Raw genomic sequence first — 24,317 nt, forward strand, 5'->3', positions numbered from 1 at the left:
ATCCTGTCCAGGTCAGCAGAGGGGAAAGCTGCTGCTGCCGCCATTCTGTTGGTGGAATGTGGTATTCAACAGCATAATGTCATCCATGAAGAGGAAAAGAGGGTTTTCAGAGCATTTGAGAGGTTATTAACATACAAGTAATAATTACATTTTTAAAATGCAAAAGGATGTAGTGATGTTACTCCAAAACGTATGTAAACAATGTAGAGATGGTCACAAGAAATGATCATGTGAAACCATCACTACATCTTTGTTTGACTAATGGTTGTCCCGAGAAAAGACTGTGTGTGTGTGTGTGTGTGTGTGTGTGTGTGTGTGTGTGTGTGTGTGTGTGTGTGTGTGTGTGTGTTCGATATAACTACACACAGACACACACACACATTAATCAAGGCCAGGCAATGGCTTGGCCAATTTCTGGCTATGGCAGTTTCCCTTAAAATTTCAGAAAAATTCAGAATCTTTATTCTATTTCTAAAACGAGAAACCGTATTAACTTCAAAAACATTAGAAGGCAGTGCATTCCAAACGAGTATAATTACAAGAGACAAAAAAAAATTCTGAGCATCTTTATTAGCTCTGATCCATTTCAAAACATAAGCATGATTCTTTATTTGGTAAATTTCAAAACACTCAGAAAAAAGTAATGCAACCAACCTAAAAAACGTCCTTTACAAAATACAAAATCTCTAAACATTCTTCTATGTTCTAATGATTACAAATTCAAAGTTCCATTCTTTCTTCATACGATAACCCAAATAATCCCAGAATTCTAGGTGTAAACAATCTTTGAACTTTTTCAATCACATCAGTGTCTCAAATTTGATTCGGATTCCATGCTTCAGTCACATATTCCAGTTAAGAACGAACAAAAGTTTTATTCGTGTTTAATAGAAACTTTATTTCTCAACAAAAGAATACTTTATAAGTCAGTGAAGACATATAATATAAGCTTTTTGTAACAATTGTCCACAATGTAATCCGAACTTCAAATCATCCGAATCACAATACCTAACTCACAAACACTTCTAATTGACGGAATATAAATATTCTCAACTTCATAGTTTGTTCTTAAATTACCTTATCCAATATGAAGAACAAAACATTTTAAAACACCAATCATTATTTGCACAATCTCTACCCAGCTTGTCACATGACTGAGATCCTCAACTAATGTTCCAAGTATAGCTAGGAACTGATATGTAAATTTTAGCATCATCTACATAATGTTTTGAAGAAGTGGATTTAACAAAAGTTATCATTTCATTTATACACAGTATATCAAAAAAATAATTTGATCAAGAATACTCCCTTGTGGGACCTCACTTGTCACCATCTGATTTTGAGACAAACAGCTTTCCACTTGTACAAATTGTGACCTGTCAGATAAATAATTTTCAACCCATTTAAAAAGTTTAACATGACTTACTGAACCAAATACCTTTACAAAATCCAATACGTATATTACATCAGTAGTCTTATTTTCATCAATTTATTTTGTCCAAACATCTAGACAAGAAATAAGCTGAGCAACTTTTGAGTGTTTTGGCAAGAAACCATGCTGACCTTCAAATATATAATTTTATTTAAAGACAAATGACTCAATATGCTTTCACGAATTATCACTTCCAAAGGTTTACTAACAGTATTTAAATGACTTATTGGTGTGTATTTTGTCACATCTGAAGGAATATTTTTCTTATGAATTGGTATAACTTTCATATTTTTCCAGTTTAATGGGGAAATTCCACAATTAAAAGACAAATAATATTTTATCAAAAGTGGTTCTGCTAATTCGAAAGCCAGTTTTAATAAAAATTTCTCCAGAATGGAATTCAGGCCAGAAGATGCCTTCGATGCCAAAGATTTAATGTCCATATGCAACATGTGCATCAAAACATGGCAAAGAGGCTATCACTATTCCATAATTCCTTTCCATTCCCACTATTTTCCCATCATCAGTTGCAAAAACTGAGGCCAAAAAAATTAAATAAGTCTGCCTTTCCAGCATTATGAACGATTGTTCCATCCAGTTTAACCAGAGGTGGAATTTCAAAATTATTATTCAACCACAGTTTAATATACAGGTATTTACATTTTCAGCTTTTAATATTCTGCTCTCTGACTGAAAAATATCATGCCTTTTCAAGCACCTAGCCTCTTCTGCCACTAAGCCATTCCAACCTATCCGCTTCCGATGGAGACCTTTTATATCTCAAATGGCATTTCCACTGTCTCATAAGTCGGGTTCGTTTTGAAGGACCAGGAAAAAGTAAGTTGTATGAATGGGACACTGCGAAACCCACTTTTGAATCAATACGTTCAAATAATTTTGAAATATCTCACACATTTGATTCACATTTACACAAGTATAAAAAACAGTTTCCCAGTCAATGGATAATATTGTTGAAACAATCCGACATCATTGCCTTTTCGAAATTCGGGATTAGCCTTCGCTGCACACATTTTACACTGGACTGATATAGTTAATATTAAAAATTACCGCATAATGGTCAGAAATATTCAAACTGATCAATTTCAACCCGATTCGTTTAAAAAAAAAATATTACTTGTAAACAGCAATTCGGAAATATTTCCATTCCATGAGTCAGTAATCTTACATTTTGATTAATACCAAAAGCATACATTTCTTCCATAAAATAAATTCCTGATTTACATTTCCCACTAAAACTATCCCATTTTAAACCAGGAAAATTGAAATCACCACAAAAAAAAAATAGAAAGTTAAATTATCATGATATTTCCGAACATGATTCGTAATACTTTTTTTAGAATCAGTCAATGAAAAAGATGGAGATCGCTAATACAAAGCAATTAGCAATTTGTTTGACATTCCTATTTGGAGAAATAGTTATCCAAGTAGTTTAAAAAAAATGAAGAAGTGCCAACTTGATTCTACACAAATAAACTTCTTTTGGACTAATATCAAAACGCCACAACCAAGCTGTTCCATTTTTTCAAGTTGCATTCTATCCCTTGGAATACAATCGAAAATGAGTTAAAAATGGGACAATAACCCATGTGGAACCATGCAATTGAGCCGTCTCAAAATTCAAAAAAATAGTTTCAGGAAATTTAGTTGTCAAATGCAGAAGTTCCTGTTCCTTAATGCAAACACAATGAAAGTTTAACATATAAAAGTAAGAAGAGTGTCAGTCTCTCTGAGCTTTTCGGATGTGTTCTTCACCGCTTGGAAATGATGTGACAGATGGCCAGGTCTTGTACCCTGTATTCTCTCTGGCTCTTGAGCTCATCCTGCAACTTCCTGTCATCTTTGTGCTGCTGCTACATCACGTTAGGGTGCACAGATGGCCTGAACTTGGTGTGGACGGCGCAGGCATCACTCATCAGTCGCCCAGCCCCTGACAGAAACGCCTTCCTCACCTGCACATCTGAGAAAGACCACCTTCATTGTGTGCATCTTGCACTTCCCATCGTCATAGACCTTGGCGCCATCATGGAAGATTTTGGAGATCGCACCCAGGTCGATATTGAGCTGTTCGCAGTGGCAGTCCAGGTGGAACCGATCAGCCTCATTCTTTTTCCAGATTGCTTGCCAGACCCAAATCCTCCTTCCATCCCATCCAATGCAGACCAAGTTGTTGCAATTTTTCTGTCATTCAAAATGCTCAACAGCCTTCCACGGCCGCTTCGACAAAATGAGTAAACGAGAAAATATCGGGGACAGGAGGGGGACGAGCTGTGATAGCCGAGAACTTTTGCGTGGCATTCCTAATCTCCTGAGTGAGTTAGACAATTTGTCGTGGTTATCAAGAAGGTTTTTGAAATCAGGATAGCTCTGACTCTTATCGATGCATTCGGAACAACAGTAGGAAATGTCGTTCAACTTGAAAATGCCCATGCTGACACTTTGTGTGACCGCCGACAGCTTCGTCGGACAAATGCACCAAAACAGGACTGGTCATCACAAGAATCGTATTGGACACAGTTCTTCGGATCACTGATCCCAATTTCACATCAATCACATGGCATCGTCTTCACGGCTTCCTCGCTCATTGAAATATCATCGACTTTTATGGAAGTCATTTTTTTTTTCTTCAAAATAAGGTGGTGAATCATCGACGGTGAATTATTTGATGATGAAGGCACACGGGCAGGACAATGAACAGGCGATGACAGCAGCATAGACCTCAGTCGTACAATTACAAACGAATGCAGTTTTGCCTACTTTTCATGGAATCCTTTCAAGCTATTAAAATTTTGATCAGTTTGCACCTTCCCACTACAAGATGAAGTGGATTCATGTTTTAACCACATTCATTGCTTAAATCAATCTTGAGTTATGTATCAGAAACGAATAAGAAGAAAAATGACAAATGGGCACTTTTGGGTCTCTCCGTTTTTCTAGTTCACCGTTGATGTCCCAAACTTTAATGAGTGTTACTGGATGGGAAATTATCCGCAGATGACTGGAAGGTAACTCATAGGTTCCACGTTTTATCTAGGTAAAACTTTTTGAGGATTTATGTTGTATCGAGCCATCCCTACATAAGACGCCTTCTGACACTGATACAAGGAACAGGACTGGGCCCATGATGCTGCTTTCAGATTCTGCAGCCTGTACCAGGAGAGGAGATGAGAAGATTCCTTTGAGAGGTATGTGGTAACTGTGGGAGTGGAGGAATTCAGCAAGATCAGAAATAAGACTGTCTTGTAGTCCACACGCAGACAGCATGGACAGCAGAGCAGGATCCTCATCAAGGACTCACTCCACCTCCTCATCTTTCACGAATAAAAGTTACATTTCCACACACATTCCAGAGATATCAGACGTTGTGACCTCCATTCATAACATCCCGACAGATTGCTTGCTCTTCGACTCCTTACTAATCATCTTGAACTGCTATTCCAGAGCGTCCTCTGCTGCTTTTATTTTGATATAATGTCCAAAATTGACATGCAGGACAACTTCCATTTTCCCCCCCTTATCAACTTCTTTAATAGATGTACCATACTTTTGCAGAGCATCGGTGTTGCCAAAGTAGTTCCTCAGCAAGTGTCATGTTGGGTGGTTTGCCATTGCCATCCCAGTAGTCAAGGAAGAAATTTGAATGCCAGTGATAAATCGCCTAATCTTTGTGGAGGACACAGTGGGATCTTAAATGTCCACTTACTTTTACCAGCAGGTGGAACACCCAGTTTGACATTCATCTGAGGGGTGGCACACAATTTATAGCTGGGTCGAAATTTGAACCCAAGCAAGGCATCTCAAAGATGAGTGTGCATACCTTTAGTAGTTATATAGGCCAGTTAGTTTAACTTCGATTGTTTACAGGCCAGTGAGGAAAGGTTTTTGAAACTATATTTAAGAGGCTTAGTCAGGTCACATTTTCAAAGATTTTTTTTATTTTTTTTAAATATCCACTTATTGTGGTGGCATGATATCATGCTTTCACTGGCAATGAACAACAGTGCATCAACACTGCTACCCAAGTATAGGGGCGCTGCTGATGCAATGCCCCTATTACCAGCGCACTGGTACTCACTTCACCAACCTCAGAAAGATGACAGGCTGAGTCAACCCCACCTGATGTTAATTCAGCAGCCAACAGGGCTTGAACTTGGGACTCTAATGTCCCAAGCCAGACACCCTAATCACTAAGCAAACACCAGGCTTAATTACAAATGATCAGCAGTATTCTGCATGGTTTTAAGTTAGGTAGATCATTTCTAAATAACTTTATGGATTAAAAAAAAAATCATGAAGCACCGAGCGATATGTGGTCTATTTTGATGTTCAAAAACATTTATGAAGATTATAAAATACAGGCTCATTCGTTAAGGAAATAGCTAGTGGCATTGCAGGAAAACTTACTTATCAGTGTAGAAAAATGAGGACTGGGATAGAGAGTATAGTTTTGTGATTATGGACTGTGAAGAGGCAGCAGAGTTGCCCTTGAGGTGTCGAGTCCAGGTGAGATTCCTGACCTAACTACAAACTGTCTGTTCACTGTAAAGTTGTTGTGATGATAGTGGAGAGCACAGCTTTGTGATGTGTGTGAAATGAACAACATCGACTAGAGCAATGATCAGGACCGAGATCCAAAATAAAATATATGGAAATCAGAATACCAGGCTGAATAAAGGGTAAAAAGTAAATGTTCAAAACCACAGGAAATAATGTATGATAGTCAGGAAAACAAACGTGTGAATGAAGAAGATGGGCACATTGACGAGGATGAGAGAACAAGTGACATTGCAATGACGTGAACGCTATTGTTCACGCTGGGAAGTGGAGGATAAACAACACAAAATGTAGTGGGCCTTTTCAGAAGATCTTCGACTGCGTCGACTACACACACATTTGTTGAAGGACACTTTAAAAAAAAAAATACTGTCTCACAAAGGAGGATTTTCTTCTCTGCTTTAGTTCCCTCCAGTTGCACCAAAAATGTACAGGTTTCCTTCTGCAGGTGTGAAAGGTTCCAAGAATGCGTACGCCAAACATGGCAATGCAAAGGAACGTAGGAGCAATACCCCACCCTGTGCGCTCGCCTGGTAGTGGCTGGACAAGATAAAACAGGGATGACCCATAAAATATGTAACGGAGAAACAGTAAATAACTGTGGATTGTTTTTTTTTAATGCCGTGAACAAACTTTGGTACATCACGGGTGATGAATAATGCAGTCAAGTTTCATCGGAATTGTTTTATGCCATTTCTGAGAAGAAAGCAAATACCTTTTTGGGGGACAACCCACCCCATAAACACCCTCCGTTAACCCCCTCACACCCTGATACTGTTTTTTATGTCATGAACAAACATTGGTATGTCTTGGGTGATGAATAGTGAAATCAAGTTTCATCGGAATTGTTTGGGTCATTTCTGAGAAGAGAGCAAATATCTATTTTGGGGGGCAACCCCCGTAGACCTGCTTAGGGTCCTTTTTATTTTTTTTTAATGCCATGAACAAACTTTGGTATATACATGATGATGAAAGTTGTCGTAAAGTTTCATCAATCATATGTATCGTTCCAGAGAAGAAGTTGCAAGTATTTGTGGACAGATGGACGGACGGAAGGAAGGATGACGCGCCATCCCATAAGCTCCCGGGAACTACATTCCAGGTGAGCGAAAATGAGAGTGTGAAAGCAACTGTAAAAACCTTTTTGTGACACATTTTGAAAAGTTCGGTTATTTAGAAACCTCTCGCGTCACTTTCTGCATATTTTGCCTTTTCCAAGTCCAATTATTGTTTTTGCACCTCCTTGACGTTCCACTTCACTGGGACTTGGAGCAAATGCCGGTCCTTGACCCCCAAGTACCTTCTCAACCTGCTCCTCCTGTGAGCCTGTGAGGAGGCCTGAGTCACCATAAGTTGAGGGGGATCGATCCCGGGACTAACCCTCCCATGGTGCAGCATGGTCGTGGGAAGCGAGATTGTGCAGTGTACCGCTCGCACAGATGGAGGCATGAACGTGGCATGTGGATCACTTTCTCTGTACACCTGCTGATGTTGCTTATTCTGCTGCGAATGCTGTTCTTGCATCTCAGGTACCGAGACGCTGCGTGTTCCGACTGCAGGTGGACTGTTCGGGCAGAGCGTACGACAGGCCGTGCTCAAGAACGGACCTGAGAGGCTTGTTGTCGTGAGCACAAAGTGGTCTAGGACACCTCCTGGTTGGGGGTCCTGAGGAAAACGTATGGTGAGGGCTGAACACAGGTATCTTGCAAGCTTCTGGGTGCACGTCTGCGGCACCGTGGCTTCAGCCACCCGTGCGGCCAGCTGAGGCCAGTCCGGCTTGTACGAGGCATATAGTTGAGATGGTTGTGGACGCTCCAGGAGACGTCGCAGTGCGCATGTGGTTTCCCAACGGCCTGTGTGCAGCGCCCATTCGCGGGCATTGAGGCCCCGACAGGTGTCTACAGCATCAATGTCTGCCCCTGGGGCATGAAGGGCAGGAGTCGGTAATATGAAAATTGTAGGGAAAGCTTTGTATAAGGAGGGTGAGTAATCTGAAGTGAGGTTCATAACGATTGAAGCAGAAATTAATATATATATTCCACACCTTTTTCTTTATAACAATAGGACAATGCATTAAAAATTCTAATTAGCACACAAGAGAATCGAGATGTATGAGGTGCATTCTAATTGTCGTTGGCATGAGATACAAAAGTCAAAGAAACAGCAACTTTGTATTTTTCCTTATTTGAGTACTTTAATATATAAGTAATCAGAAAAAATATATATTTTCAATCTTTATAATTGCATATACAGTATTGTACTTACATAATGAAAAATAAAAACTAGTGCTCTTGGACTTGTGTGTGTATTTTGTGCCAAGGAAATTTTTGAATGTCCCCACATCGGCGACCTCGTACATCATTATTCCAGTCAAGCCTTCTACCTTCTGTTTTAAGGTAAATACAAAGCCCTCTTTACTCTCTCTCTCTCTCTCTCTGTTTCGTCATCCCAAGGGGAAGGAGCTTTTGGAGAGATGCGGACGCTGCATCCACTATCATCCTCCTTCATCGCTATCTGCCATTCTGCACGACCTGAGCCTGTTCAAGCCACCATCGTGGGAGATGCAGAGAACAGCTCGTGCCTGTCACAAGTCCTCATCTGTCCAGTGAGGTTTGGTTCTCATGCGAGTCCGGTATTTGGCACCATCAGTTGTGGTAAGGCCTTATTTCTCCTGTATATAAGGTTTCGTGGCCCATCATCCTCTGCTTGTATGTCGACCGCTTGATCTTCTCCGCATTTATTTACGGCGTCCTGGCTCAATCATCCCACTTTTTGTTTTTGAGTAAATCATTTTAATTGTAAGAAATGTTTTCCTGCCTTTTGCCTTTGAGCGCGAACAACCCCCAGTTTTGGTTTTGTTTGCATGAACGTTCTTGATGGATTGTGAATTGATACATGAACGTAATAAAAGTAAGAATGCAGTAAATTAAAAGATTGTTTCAGCATTCGCGAATGCCCAAGGCTATACGGTCTGTGTTGACGGTATTTTACTTCTATCAACTTATTAATTACATAGTATTGGATCATGGGTCGCTAATCTTCTTTTCAGTGTGAGCTACTTTTGATTAGTGAAATATTTCAAGAGCTACTAAAACATAAAATCGAAAATATATGAATTGATCGGGATATAAATTTAGTTATTTCAGTTCAATTACAAAATTTCATATTTAAAGTGAAGGAAAATGGATCATTACCTTTACTTCAGTGTGAAACTTGACACTGCATGCTTTCCATCATCACTGCATAATCTGGTGCGTGTCCTGAAAGCGCAACTGTCACGGAGTCCTTCAGATGCTCGTCGGTCAGACAGGTTCGAAATTTATATTTGATTCAGTTCATGTCGGAAAAGGCAGATTCGCAAAGATATGTCGAACCAAGTAGGAAGAGGAGGAGATTGGGACCATACTCTCTGCAGAGCGTTGTTGCTGCTTGAGCAGTTTCCTTGGCTATTGGGAACAATCCTGGACCGGTCGCCTCTCCGACACAGGATACCAGCATGCTGGCACTCATTTTGCCGACCTCAGAAGAATGACCGGCCGAGTTAACCCCACCTAGTATTTATTCAACAGCTGAGTGGGATTTGAACTCAGGACCCGAGGATCCAAAGCCAGCCACCTTAACCATTAAGCCAACACCAGGATGAAGAACCAAATAAGGAAGCCACTTTCATTGATACTTTGCGGGTGTTTCTGTATGTCTCAGTTTCCATGAGACTCCAGAAATTTGTGCCAGCTGGATTGCCTTGATTTCAACTTAACGTCAATTTGAAGGTTGAGAATCTCCATTTCCAAAGGGACACGATCAAGGTCAAACAGAACACTGTTCAGAAATGTCACCAACATCAACTTCCATGAAGGTGTTTGAATTAAACATCCTGCAGTTGGGTTAAACTCCATCTCCTCAAAATCATTAAATCTGAAATTGAACTCTTGGACAAGCCTGATCAGGAAATCACTGTACGTGTCAATGTCCACGATTCTGACAGCAACCTCGTTTTCTGTTAGCGTTTGGAGCACAGAAGGAAAATGTTTCATTTTCCTTGGCTGGAGTTGTTGCATCAGAAGGTTAAGTTTCAACTTGAAAGCTTTCACTGCACTAATCGTGTCGGCTATTGTCTTCCGTTTCCCTTGCAATCCACAGTTCAGGGCTTTCAATGTTTCTGTCATTTCTATAAGAAATGCCAAATCAAGCAGCCACGCAATGTTTGGTAATTGGTGGTATTTTCGTTTCTTAACTCCATCTGGTAGGAGTGAAAAAAAATTGATGAAGTGTCGCTGCAACGAAGGAAGGATTGTTCTCATAACACAGTTCACTGGCTCCCACAACCATGTGTGTGTGTGTGTGTGTGTGTGTGTGTGTGTGTGTGTGTGTGTGTGTGTGTGTGTCTCTGCCCGTCTCTCTCTCTCTCTCTGTCTGTCTGTCTGTCTGTCTGTCTGTCTGTCTGTCTGTCTGTCTGTCTGTCTGTCTGTCTCTCTCTCTCTCTCTCTCTCTCTCTCTCTCTCTCTCTCTCTCTCTCTCTCTCTCTCTCTCTCTCTCTCTCTCTCTCTCTCTCTCTCTCTCTCTCTTGCCCCCTGCTGGCTGCTGGTGAGTCGAGTGGAGTGTCATGGTGGCTGTGTGGTCTTGGTGAGCTGTGATCTGCCCTGTTTTTCGCCTTTCTATCCCCTTTTGCATCGTTTTTCACCTCCCTTCCTTTGTTTTCCTTGTACGCATCGTTATTTGTGCTCCCACCCTCCCCTCTTCGTTAGATCTCGTGCTTCGGCCTTCCCTCGCGCCGTCGTCACCTCACCCCACCCCACCCATCTGTCCTTGTTACTTCGCGGTTTGCCCTTCGGTTCATCTCTACCCCTTCCCTCCCCATACCCCTGTTTTCTCCTCACATATTTTTCCCCAGAGATAGAGAGAGAAAAAGAGCCCACAGCTTCTTTGTGGATAGCTTTTAGTTGGCGGCCCATCCCTGCCCTTCAACTGATCTTTCCTCACTGTGGCTGTGTTTATTTCCTTTGGAAACCTGTCTCGGCTCGTATTTAATTACTTCACGAGAGTAATCCCCCTCCTCCCTCCTAAATATGACTTCGTATTCCCGTTGTTCGGCATTTGAAGCATTAACAAGAAAACATGGCGTCGTCTGCGTTCCGCCCGACGACGTCAGCGTCGAGGATCTCGTTATCGCCACAGGAAACATCGTCGGTACTGACAAAGTTCGTGCAGCCTCACGAATGAACAAACGTGTGGTAATCTTCGTGTCTGAGACAGAACTGGTTCACGAAATCGTATCGACGGGACTATGAACAGATGACGGACATTTCGTGCTCGTCTCCCCTCTGGACACTCCGGCCATGAAGGTCATGATCTCGAACGCTCCTCCCTTCCTGAAGAATCAGACGCTGATCTCCGAACTATCTCGTTTATGGTTCTGTGGTTTCTCAAATCACCATGTTACCTTTATAGTGTAGTGGCTGAGACCGAGAAAAATGAGTCGACCCCTACCGGAGGTATAACAAGCTGAAACCAGTCTCATTTGGACCGTATTGACGTCTAGTTTTCAAAAAATGAGGTTGTAGTTGTTGAAATTCTGCACAACATGGTGAATTAACCCCTTGAGTGCTGGAACAAAAGAAAAAATGGCCATTTTCAATAATTCATTATCTATCTATAATTCCAGCAATGTGTGTGTGTGTGTGTCTGTCTGTCTGCGACCGCCGTTTCTCGACGACCGCCGGTCCGATCTGATTGAAACTTGCCAGGAATATTGCCAGGACCACGCGGATGTGCTTTTCAAGGTTTGATATTAATCGGACGAGCGGTTCCCAAGTTACGGCCATTTATCTGTCGACCAATGACAGGACAACACAATTCTTCTTCGTTTGATATGACGTCACAATTGACCCTGGGGACCTGAGTATGTTTCCGAAGTTATGGCCATTTATGATACGGTTGGTCCAATCTAATTGAAATAATGCCCCAATCCAGTCGTCGTTTTCGCCCCTACGGGCCCGCCCTTACGGGCCCGTACTGGTTTACTTCAATAAGCATAAAATACGTGTAGAATGGTTGATTATTTCGGGGTATTTCTATGTATTGGACACGTTTTAAGATATTTCAGGGGGTTTTATGCTTCTAGGGTGGTTAAGGACCCACAAAATACACCCAATTTTGGCACTTTTTGCGCAATTTCAACAAAAACTTGTACGTTTTATCTTATTAAATGCCCAATATATGTTTTAAAAGTGCCAAATTTGATTATTTTCAACAGGCAGGGTGTCTCATTAAAGAATATGTCAGTTAAACTATGATAGAATGTTCACAACCAGGTAAATTAACCCTTTCTCCGACATGTGCGCAGTTCGAGTGAAAATTCTCATTTTTCTAAAATCGGCATTTTTTCTGCAAAAATGAAATGTTATCATGGAAAACGATGGAAAATATCAGGGTTATTATTAGAAATTGATATTATTTCATGGACTTTTATGCTGTCAAGGGGTAAAAGACCCTCCGGAATACCACTAACTTGGCATTTTTTTCGCGATTTCGGGCCAAACTCATTACATTGTAATTTTCGATGGTATTTCATGTTTTGAAATATTCTGTGCAGTTTGTCATGAGCAGGGGATTAAAAGGAACCCAAAATACCCCCACATGTAGCATATGTACTGTAAATAAATACAATTAATAATGATAATGACAGTTGGAATTTTCTCCCATGATGATATTATTAGTCAAACCAAGACACCATAGGTGGCATTGCCACTGCTGATCTTTTGTTTTTGGCATCATGACACCTGTGCCTCTGTCATGCATGGCTCAAACATGTCAAATCTTCTTATCAACTTCAAGACACTGACCTCAAGAAGAGGATCATCACTCATTGTGTTGGTCAAATTAGGCCTATTGAACAGGTAGGATCTTACAAAGAAAACCAAAGATGTTCTCGTAATACAAGATCAGAGGATTAATGAAACGATGTGCTGCAGGACGCATTAACTATGCTCGCTACACTCCAGAGTATATTGCAGAGATGAAGCAGTTGGAAAAAACTCAGCCAAGAATGTATGAACACATTATGCAAGGTGGATTTGTTGTGCGAAGATCCCCACATATAATATTTAATTGTGTGCCAAATGACCAAGCCCGGGAACAAACTATAAATCAAGAAGCGAAGAGTCGAGGAGGCATCATGGGCTTCACCCTTCGTAAAAGGGCACTTCTGCGCTGGCTGATGACACGACATGTCACGAGGGAATACTCGGAGCCTTTCAAAGACCTTTGCCAATCTGGTTCAAAAGCAAACCTTCATGAGGAGCTTGGAAATGCATGCATGAACAAGGACAAAAAACGATCTGAAGAACATGAAAGAATACATTGTCAGCCAGTGTCAAAATCCATTTAATCTAGATGAGGTACCAGAATCGCTTCTAAACATCACCACCGGTCAAATAGCGTCTCAAGAAGTTGAGAATTCTCTGAAGTGTATTCCAGAAAAAGGAAAAGCAGCCTCTGAGGACTTCGTCAAAGAAAGAATTGGGACCGAACATTCTCAGAGTTTCTGGGACAAAAAGTCCCAGAAGTACCTTGTACTTCTGGGACTGGGACTTGTACCAGAAGTACCTTTTCAAAGTACCTTGAAGAAAGAAACTGTGTTGACATTTTCAGATATGAAGAAGGCACTCACCAATGACAAGGACCGGAAGCTGATCATTGATACTGAGGTGTTGTTCAGGCGGCTATTGGCTGTCTCACAGAGTCGTAATGTCGATATGAGGAAGGTACTTTGTTACAAACTGGCCGCCGTGCCACCAGCACTCTTCCATGAAGATGGATCGATGAGGAAAACTGCAAAAGCTGACCTTACCAAGAAGCTCGAGGCAAATTGTGCGGACATTCTAGCAGAGCTGCCACAAATCTCGGCAACACCTGAACCCACATCATCCGCATACATAATTGATGGGATGGCGATGATTCAGAGTTTGGATGAAAATCACTTCACAACATTCCAAGATTTAGCTACAATAGTTCAGAAACGACTATTATGACTTTTCAGGAATCCTTCATTGGATATCAGGTGCATTACAGTAATCTTTGATCGCGATGACGTCGAGACATCAATCAAATCATCCGAAAGGCAGCGGAGGGGTGCCAACAACATGGTACTAACATATCAGATTCAAGGAGGCAGACATGTTCCAAACTATCACCAGTTTCTGAAAAGTGGAGGCAACAAGTCCAGCCAAGCAAACTTCATCTCTCAACATATATTGGACAATTACGAACAATTACCAAACGAGAAATCAATTATTCTGGCCGGTGGTTTCGGTGATAGCAAGCTGGTGAAAGAAGTACAACCACACAGAGTCTCATCCATTGACTCTCTTCAGAGTACACAGGAGGAAGCGGATACTAGGATAATCCTCCATGCCATCAGTCTCTCACGTGACCATTCAAGGATCATTGTTCGCTGTGATGACACGGATGTCCTGGTACTGTTGATCTTCCATTCTAGTAGAAAACAGCTAGCTGACAAGGTATACATGTACGCTGGGCATTCTGGAAAGGAGAGATATATTCCAGTCCATGAGATAGTTACTCAGTTAGGACCGACTGTTTGTGAGTGTCTCCCTGTCATACATGCTATCACTGGGTGTGACACCACATGTTCTTTCAACAGAATTGGGAAGCGAACAGCTTATTCTACACTGATCAAGAATGCACAAGCATTGTCAGATATGAAAGGATTTCATGAGGCTGATATAGACACTTGTGTTTCATTGTCATGGAAATTTGTGCTTCTGATGTATGGCAAAAAAGGCAAAGACTTGGATTCATTGAATGATCTACGTTTCCATTTGGCCACGACCACAGACAAGCCAGCATCTATGCTTCCCCCAACCGAGGATGCATTTAAGCAGCACATCCTACAGGCCAATATCAAACCAAGATTTGGTGCGACAGCCATGTTGCTAACCCACCGTTGATATCACCAGTTGGTCATGGCTGGTCCGCTTGTGAAAGTGGTGGAATTACCCAGACGATGTATACTCAAGATTCCACTCCAGCTGAGGTTCAAGACTTAACACACCTCTACTGCACTGACAAAAACTGTGAAAACAGGAGGATGTGCCCTTGTGTCCTTGCAGGTCTAGAGTGTGTTGACATATGTAGCTGCACTGACTGCAACAATCACAGCAATGTCGTACAACAGGAAAATGAAAATGCAACAGAGATCGACACTGTTTTCGATATTTAGATGCGTGGCCAGCTGATTTCAGATGTGATCAGTTTTGAAAGATTCATGAGTGGGTTTCACTGTGCAACAATATAAACATATTGAATAGATTTCTCAAAGGTGTGAATCTTTTTATCCAGGTTCAACTGAAATTTCATTCATGAGACAATCTGACTGGTTCATCAAATCAGACTTGGGACTGTTATAACATGTAATGACAATATCATGCGAAAGAAGAGGCAATTGTGGCATAAAATTAGTAAAATAATGCCGATTTGGAGCTATTCTGGGGGTCTTTTACCCCTTGGCAGCATAAAAGTCCATGAAATACCTTGCATAATATCAATTTATAATAGTAACCCTGATATTTTCCATAGTTTTCCATGATAACTTCATTTTTGCAGAAAAGATGCCGATTTTAGAAAAATGAGAATTTTTCACTCGAACCGCGCACATGTCAGAGAAAGGGTTAATTTACCTGGTTGTGACCATTCTATCATAGTTTAACTGACATATTCTTTAATGAGACACCCTGCCTGATGAAAATAATCAAATTTGGCACTTTTAAAACATATATTGGGCATTTAATAAGAGAAAACGTACATGTTTTTGCTAAAATTGCACAAAAACTGCCAAAACTTGGGGTATTTTATGGGTCCTTAACCACCTCAGGAGCCTAAAACCCCCTGAAATATCTTAAAACGTCTCCAATACATAGAAATACCCTGACATAATCAACCATTCTACATGTATTTTATGCTTATTGAATAAATAAGGAATTATTGAAAATGGCCATTTTCTCTTATGTTCCCGCACTCAAGGGGCTAATTCACTATGTTGTGCAGAATTTCAACAACTACAACCTCGGTTTTCAAAAACTAGACATCCATACGGTTCAAATGCGACCAGTTTCAGCTTGTTATACCTCCGGTAGAGGTATCTCCGAAATTAGAGCCCTTTTTCAGCCCCGGCCACTACACTATTACGGAGCCAGGACGATCGGACGAAGCATGTGATGTCTTTTCGGAGACAAGCTTATGTGGTACTTCCTCCCTCTAACGCTGAAAGAACCTTGAATTTTTTTTTTTAACTCAAAATTGATAATCATGATTACCAAGTCTACGTAACCACTGACACCCTGAAATGTTTCGAATGTGGTAATTTCGGACACTTGAAACGATCTTGCCCAAAGGCGACCGAGTCAAACGATGAAACAAACCTCATCAACAAGGATACGTCTTCTTCTTCTTCTTCTTCGACTCTGAAGGAAGCGAATCCCGTTTCCGGTAACAACGCCCAGTCCTCTCAGTCCGATAGTCGAAACAGCAAAACGAATGTTTGGGATGGTTTGATTGGTTTCACCATCGTTTCATCAAGCAAGAGAAAGACTTTACCTGATGGTCGTTTCACCCAGAAGGAGGCGGCATTTACAAACGAGGAATCTGTCGGTAATGTTCCCGCAGTTGTGACTGACGTCATTCGACAAGGCCGACCCGGAATGGGCCCGGTACCTCCGGAATGGACCCAGAATGGGCCCGGTACCTCCGGCCAACAAGTTTACCCTACTTGCCGGTGAGGACATCGACGTCTCCCTTACAGAGACCGTTTTACCTGTTATCGAAGTAAACAAAACTGTTTCACTCGTTAAAAACTCTCCCATTGGAAACTCCATTGACGGTGATACACAGACCACTAGTGATGAACCTGCTGTCACTTCGGTAAATGTTAACCCTGAATCCTTGTCAGCAGTAAATGGTGAAACAAATGTTAACACTGTTACTGCTCCCATTTCATCACGTGGTGAAGCTGGAAACACAGGAAATGTTAAAATGGATGTTTTACGAGAGACCCCCAAAGTACTGTATACCCCCACGCCGTTGGAGGTCGATAACACCGTGACGATCGAGGGAAGCGATATCGCTACATCCACTGATGGTGTTTCTGTTTCATCAACTCCCCCGATTATTTCCGTTACTTCACCAGGAGATGTTCCCACAATGGAAGAGCACATAGACGTGGTAATCAGTACAGATCCATGTGTCAATACTGACGAAGTATCGATATGCAGGACGGTACAAGCTTGTGTGACTCGGAAACTAAAACTGACTCTGACGAATCTGACCTGGAGGAAGCAAACAGGAACAGTCAGGTGGAAACGGTGGAGAAGCTCACCAGTCAAGGTCCTACCCCCCACCCCCCCCCCCCGAACAAATAAGACTCTTCTTACAAAATACATACAGGAGCCTGGTGTTGGCTTAGTGGTTAGGGTGGCGGCTTGGGATCCCAGGGTCCTGAGTTCAAGCCCCGTTGGCTGCTGAATTAACACCAGGGGGTTGACTCAGCCTGTCATCCTTCCGAGGTCGGCGAAATGAGTACCAGTGTACTGGTCCCGGTGTATGCCCCGGTTAGAATAGGTGTACCATATCCCTGTGTGTCGTAAGAGGCGACCAGGGTTGGCGTCAGGAAGGGCATCCGGCCATAAAACATTGCCTCACAAAAAGCCAAACCCCTGCACAGCAGGGAAAAATGGCTGTAAAAACGGCCTTACAAAATACATACAGGAAACGCAATAGAAACCTCACGGAATACTTTCCAGATCTACCGTCCTTCCTTGAGTGTGCTCAGGCTATCGTACGTAAGCCTTACTTATTCGGTTTCCACCAGACACACTGTCACCGCTTAAAAAAACTGATCGCCAAGGAGAAAAGGGATTCTAATCAACTATCCCACTTCTGATCTTATTCTGAGAAACTATTATTTTCCTCATTGCCAGTTTCAAGATTGGAACAATAAATGTTCATGGTGGTGGGAGTCCGCTCCGCAAGATCCAAATTAAACAGATGGTAGAGGTCAATGGTATTGACATAGCTTTGTTACAAGAGACCCATGCTGTCCGGTTTGTTCAGGCTCAGTGGCGACTATTTATGGACAAGGAATGTTTCTTCAGTAACAACTCCACGTCGAAGGCAGGAATCATCTTTGTCTTAGGGAAACATTTCCATCCGTCCTGTCTTAAATTTATGAGTATTATTGATGGACACCTTGCCTCCGTGACCTTCTCTATCAATCAGGTCAAGTTCACAATTCTCAATGTGTACGCTCCAAGCAAAAATGACGAGCGGATCTCCTTTTTTGCCGAACCGAGAAAATTCCTGCAAACACTGGATTTGCAGACTTGTCTAATTATTGGTGGCGATTTTAACTGTACTGTTAATGCTTCATTTGACCGGAACGGGCCGGAACCCCAACCATGTACCGCAAAACTTTTTGCAAACATCATTGCGAAATATAATCTCCATGATATTTGGCGTGTGCAGCACCCTTCTGATCGGTCTTGTACATGGTGTCGTTGTTTAAACAACCACATCTCACTTGCGAGGCTTGATCGCATCTATGTGAATTCTCATTTATTACATGGAGTTTATAAATCCGATATCGTGCCTTCTGGTTTCTCTGACCATTCCCTAGCTCGAGTCTTTATTCAACTCTCTAAACCACGTCCAAGGAGCTCTCATTGGAAATTCAATAATAGTTTACTCGTAAACCTCAACTTCATTCAGCCCTTAGAATCCTTCTGGACGGCTCTCCTAGAACAGAAGTTAAGCTGTTCCGTTAACCCGTTGATATGGTGGGATTTAGTAAAAACCCAAATTAAAGGGTTCTGTCAACAGTGTCAGTCTTTCTCAACAAGGGCTGACCATGAAGTAAAGAAAATATTACAGTTAGAGATTTTACAATTCCAACGGGTCATCGGACAAAATAATAGGAACATACAAAAAACCTTAACTGAGAAACAGTCCTTATTAAAGGAAATAACCAAGAGGAATGCACGTGGTGCCTTCGTTTGGATGAGCATGCGACACCTGAATGAGGCAGACGTACCAACCAAGTACTACTTCTCCTTAGAGAAACGTCTTCCCAGTAAACAGCTTTCTCAGCTGCGATTTGCAGATTCATCCATTACCTTTACACAATCAGAAATCAAACTTTTCGTGAAGGAATACTTTTCGAAAATATATTCAATGGAACAAATAAATCCTGTCAGTGTCGCCTCTATCTCCGTAGGCCTGCCAGTGTTGTGTGAAGATGGACGCTCCCAACTGGAAAGATCCATTACTTTGGATGAACTTGGCGCTGCCCTGCACAGCCTTGCCATTGGGAAAGCGCCTGGTTTGGATGGACTTACAACTGAATGTTACAAGAACTTTTGACACTAATTGGGTCCAGAACTCATTAACACCTTGAACGCAAGCTGCCAGCTTGGAGAGCTACCTCGGAGTTGCCAAAGAGCTCTTCTTACCCTCATCCCAAAAAGGGAGACATGCTGAGTATTGAAAATTGGCGTACTATCTCCCTGTTATGTACGGACTATAAGATATTTTCAAAAGCCCTGGCATCGCAACTTACTCCTTATTTATCCTCGTTGTTGAAGGAAGACCAATGTTACTGTGTCCCAAAACGTTCAATCTATGACAACATCTCCCTTGTGAGAGACATCATTGAACTGTGCAAAGAAAACCCTAAAGATTTAGGACTTCTTCTCCTTAATCAGGAGAAAGTCTTTGACCGTGTTGACCATCGGTACCTTTTCGAAGTACTTGAGTGGTTTGGACTTGGTTCGACCTTCATCTCTTATATTAAAATACTATATAATAATATTTATAGTGTGCTTAAGATAAACAATGAACTTGTTGCACCTTTGTCTATTAACAAGGGAATTGGACAAGGTTGCCCTCTTTCCGGGTTGCTTTATGCTCTCTCCATCGAACCCCTACTGGTTTCTTTGCGCTGTAGACTAACAGGAGTTAGTTTGTCCCAGCTTGAATGGCCCATCAAGGTACTGGCATACGCCGATGACGTGTGTGTATTCGTACAAGATATCAATGACATTAACGTCGTTCGTTATTGTTTATCCTTATTCGAAAAGGCTTCTTCAGCAAAAGTAAATTGGAACAAAACGAGCGCCCTTTGGCTCGGTCCGTTGTGCTACTTGGCACCAAGACTTCCTGCTCCACTGTCATGGGCCAATGATGGAGTGAAATACCTTGGAGTGTTCTTAGGTAATAATACCACAGGAGCAAAGAATTGGGCTGGTCTGCTCGAGTTTGTTGAGGGTAAACTGCAAAAATGGAAAGGTTTAATCACACCACTGTCATATCGTGGAAGGGTCTTGGTCATCAACACACTGGTGGCCTCTACCTCATGGCACAGGTTCTTCGTGCTGCATCCTCCAGCACTGTTGCTTCAACAGCTTCAGAAGTGCTTTGTGTCCTTTTTCTGGGACGGAAAACACTGGCTGCGACCTGGGGTCCTCAGTTTACCACTGAGCGATAGCGGTCAAGTCCTGGTCGACATAAAGAGCCGGCTAATGGCCTTTTGACTCTCGGTTGCTCTTCGTATGCTATACACGCGACCCTCTCCACCATGGGTCAACTTCGCTCATCACCTTTTGCAACAGGCTGGGAGGATAGGCTATGACCACTCTCTTTTCCTGATCTACCTTTCCAAAATCGACACATCCCCCCTCTCTGGTTTCTCTCAGAGCATGCTAAATGTGTGGCAAGCTCTGACAATAACAAGAGCTACACATTCTTACACGAAACAGATGTTTCTGGAAGAACCTTTGTTCTACAACTCCTTCTTTCCATGATATGCCTGCTAATAGGTGTTTTATTCAACGCTTTAGCGACAAGGGCATTAAATCTGTCGCAGATCTTCTCAGCCCAAATGGCAGCTGGATCGGAGCTGATGCATTAGCAAGCCTGGTCGGTGTGCGATCCTCTCGAATCGTGGCACGCATGTTAGGTAGTGTGCTTTGGACATGCACACAGCTTGCACCTGCTTGGGAGCAGGACCAGGAAGGCAATGAACAAAATGCACATTGAATACCTTCTCTCTCTACCTTTCCTGAACTCGTATGTGTTTTTTCTCTTGCCAGCCCTCTTCCTTGTCCCCCTTTTAATGTAGGCTTCAATGGCCTTCCCAAACAAAAAGACCTTTATTTGGGTTGTGTAAAATTTCTTTCACAACGGAAAATAACACAGCAGAGGGTTCGATAAAGAGACCTCTTACCTTGTTCTCCCCCTTATTTTCCTAACTGGAAAGGTTTTTATCACCCTCCTGTACCACCACGACATGGCGACCTCCAATGGAGACTAGTACACTGGATCCTTCCTTCTAATCACTTGTTACACCGTTTTTCAAATCTGTTTGTGGATGAATGTCCTTTTTGTAAGAAATCTGAAAACCTTTTTCTCATCTATGTTGAATGCCAATGGTTGGCACCTTTATTCATCTTACTTCGGAATTGTTTTGTGAGGTTTGGTTTGATTTTTAACACTTGTGTGTTCATTTATGGATATAATATGTGTGCACTTGTGTTATCATTTGTCCACGTTTTAATGTGAGCTACTCATTGGCAGCCACAGAACTACCAGTTGCTTGCGATCTACCTGTTGGAGACCCCTGTATTGCATAGTATTTAACAGTGTCTTTAATTACATATAATAGTACTTAACTGTACTTTTATCAACATTTTAATTACATATTATTCGATCTTGAGTGCGTCTTTAATTACGTATTATTCCACTGTGACTACGTCTAGACCTTTCAATTAGACCTATGGACCTTTCAAACCATTGAACCTTTTAGACCTTTATGATGAGGGTTGGACTGAAAGTGCAGTGTGCTTGAGCACATGGATGTGCAGAAAGTCTAGAAATTTCAGAACATCAGTTTTCGAGCACTATTTATACATTGCACCAGAGACAAACAAATCAGCTCTCTTCTTGAAGGCGAATAAGTTTCGTGATAACTGAATGCTATTTATCAAGTGTTCTAATAAACCAGAAGCTATAATGGAGCCAGCCAATGTTATAATTCTATATGGTACTTCTAAAAATAAAAATAATTATTATATAGTTGTATTACTTCTAATTTTATGGTTAAATTGTAGCTCAATTACTGGTTTACGTGCGGTATCCTTGGGAAGGTGAAATCGTTGAAGATTTCCTGTTGTATGTATATATATATATATATATATATATATATATATATATATATATATATATATATATATATATATATATATATATATATATATATATATATATATATACCTCTGGAAACTTGGAAAACTGGTGAAGAAATCCTCAAAGCTCTTGATACCTACATGTGTGAACATTCTTTAAAGTAGTCGGATTGTATCGGGATATGCACAGAAGGTGCACGTTTAATGATGGGAGTGCATAAAGGTGTGATTCAGCAGGTAAAACAAGTTGCCCCAGCATTATGAGTAAGCCACTGCATTGTGCACAGAGAAGCCTGAGCAGCTGCCATTTGGAGCCAGAACTGCACACCGTTCTGACAGATACAGTAAAAACAGTAAACTTTGTGAAAGCAAGACCACTTTATTCTCGTCTTGTTGCTGCACTATGCAATTAAATGGGAGCTGTTCACGTCCAACTGTTGCTGCACACCAAGATCTGCTGGCTTTCATGCGGACGACCCTTGCAACGTGTATTTGAGCTACACAAGGAACTGGAGCTGCAGCCATGCAAGCCAATTCGAAGACCAACTGTATTTTGCTAAACTTGCATAATTAGCTGATATATTTATCCTTCTGAATTATTTCAACCTTTCGCTGCAAGAAAAAGATGCGAACATTTTGATGCTTAGCGATAAAGTCATGGGATTCAGAAAGAAACTCAGTGAATGGCGACCTCGCTTAGAAAATGGAACCACTGGAATGTTTCTGTTGCTTAGAGAATTTCTCAGTAATTCGGAAATTGGATTGCTGAGCATCAAAGCAGTTTTGACTGCTCACTGAAAAATGAGGTAGATGTCAGGTCAGGTCAGATTAGATCTGTGACTTGCTACAGGTACCATGTAAACCTGTACTAACCTGCTTCATGGTTGGGTTGTCGGCGACTAAACCGTCTCGCCCACCAAGATTCTTGGTGAGGAGGGTGTATGGATATGGACACCCAGCAGGATGAAGAACAAAACCTGACCAAATGGTGGAGGAGCTCTTTGTGAGCCAGCGGCCATCCATATCTGGTGCCCAACTGTGACTGCGGTCGTCCTTCTGCAGTTGTTACTTCTTATTAGGAGGTTGGTGGCAGGATTTGCTCACCGGATGACAGGATTGGGGCAAAGTCTTCGGGGCCCCCAATCTTTAATGATAGGAGGGAAACCACGGGGTAACATTCCCGGGTCAGATTGCGGTCATGTGTGTTGGGGTGGTGCTGAGGTGTCGTCGCAGTGACGCGCTGCTCCGGCGCATGCTCCCATACCTGACCTGACCTGACCTGACCTTAATGCCTTGAAAATGCAATTCAAGACTTGCTTCAGAGACATTTCATATGACAAGTTGCAGTGGATCCGTGCACCGTTTTCCGAGGATGTCGTTTCGAACACAAACCTTAGCTGCTGAGCCCAAGATCAGCTCATGGATTTATCATGTGATGGCAGCCTGAAGGTAAAATTCAGAGAGCAATGTCTCATGGCCTTTTGGCTCTCCATTGAAAAGGACTGAAGAACTGTCAGGTGAAGCAATAACAATGCTGCTTCCATTTGCAACAACCTATGCTTGTGAAGCTGGATTCTCTTGCTTAACAGCAATAAAAACAAAGTACAGATCTCAGCTCCAGCCAGAACATGACATGCATGCCTGCCTATCCACAATTTCTCCTCGCATGATTAACTGCTAGGTAAGATCCAAGCCGAGGTCTCTCATTAAGTTGTGTAAGTTATCTTCATACTTCACTCTCTCCAGATACTAATATCATTTATAATCTATTGCAATAATACAACAATTGTTAAGTTTCATACCGTTATCATTTTAAAACACTAGTTTGAACAATTTTATAAGGGTCTGCTTTTTGAGAGACTACACACAAACGCTCGTTATGCATGTCATCACTATTCGTCTGGTATATACATATAAAAATTAGTTTTAAAATGTTGTTGTGAAAAAGGGGGTAAGTGGTCCGTAGGATATATATATATATATATATATATATATATATATATACACACACACACACCAAGGTGGTCCATATATTGAAAAAGGTTTGGAACCACTGGTGTATG

At 41.7% G+C, this 24,317-nt stretch overlaps 2 protein-coding genes across 2 annotated transcripts in view; one reads left to right on the plus strand and one right to left on the minus strand.

The window, feature by feature from the left end:
• Positions 1 to 580: 580 nt before the first annotated feature.
• Positions 581 to 24,317, minus strand: part of LOC147031759 (ankyrin repeat domain-containing protein 33B-like) — a 44,560-nt gene continuing 20,823 nt past the window's right edge. The window contains exon 4 of the mRNA XM_085867263.1: positions 581 to 7,923. Coding sequence (XP_085723389.1) covers positions 7,229 to 7,923 — 695 coding nt within the window. The 3' untranslated portion in view covers positions 581 to 7,228. The remainder of the gene's footprint in view (positions 7,924 to 24,317) is intronic.
• LOC147031760 (rho guanine nucleotide exchange factor 25-like) overlaps positions 16,501 to 24,317 on the plus strand; it is a 266,797-nt gene continuing 258,980 nt past the window's right edge. The window contains exon 1 of the mRNA XM_085867167.1: positions 16,501 to 16,796. Coding sequence (XP_085723293.1) covers positions 16,723 to 16,796 — 74 coding nt within the window. The 5' untranslated portion in view covers positions 16,501 to 16,722. The remainder of the gene's footprint in view (positions 16,797 to 24,317) is intronic.

The sequence above is a fragment of the Eptatretus burgeri genome, chromosome 2 (assembly GCF_056783735.1).
Source record: "Eptatretus burgeri isolate ZD-2024b chromosome 2, Ebu_testis_v1, whole genome shotgun sequence".
NCBI lineage: Eukaryota > Metazoa > Chordata > Myxini > Myxiniformes > Myxinidae > Eptatretus > Eptatretus burgeri.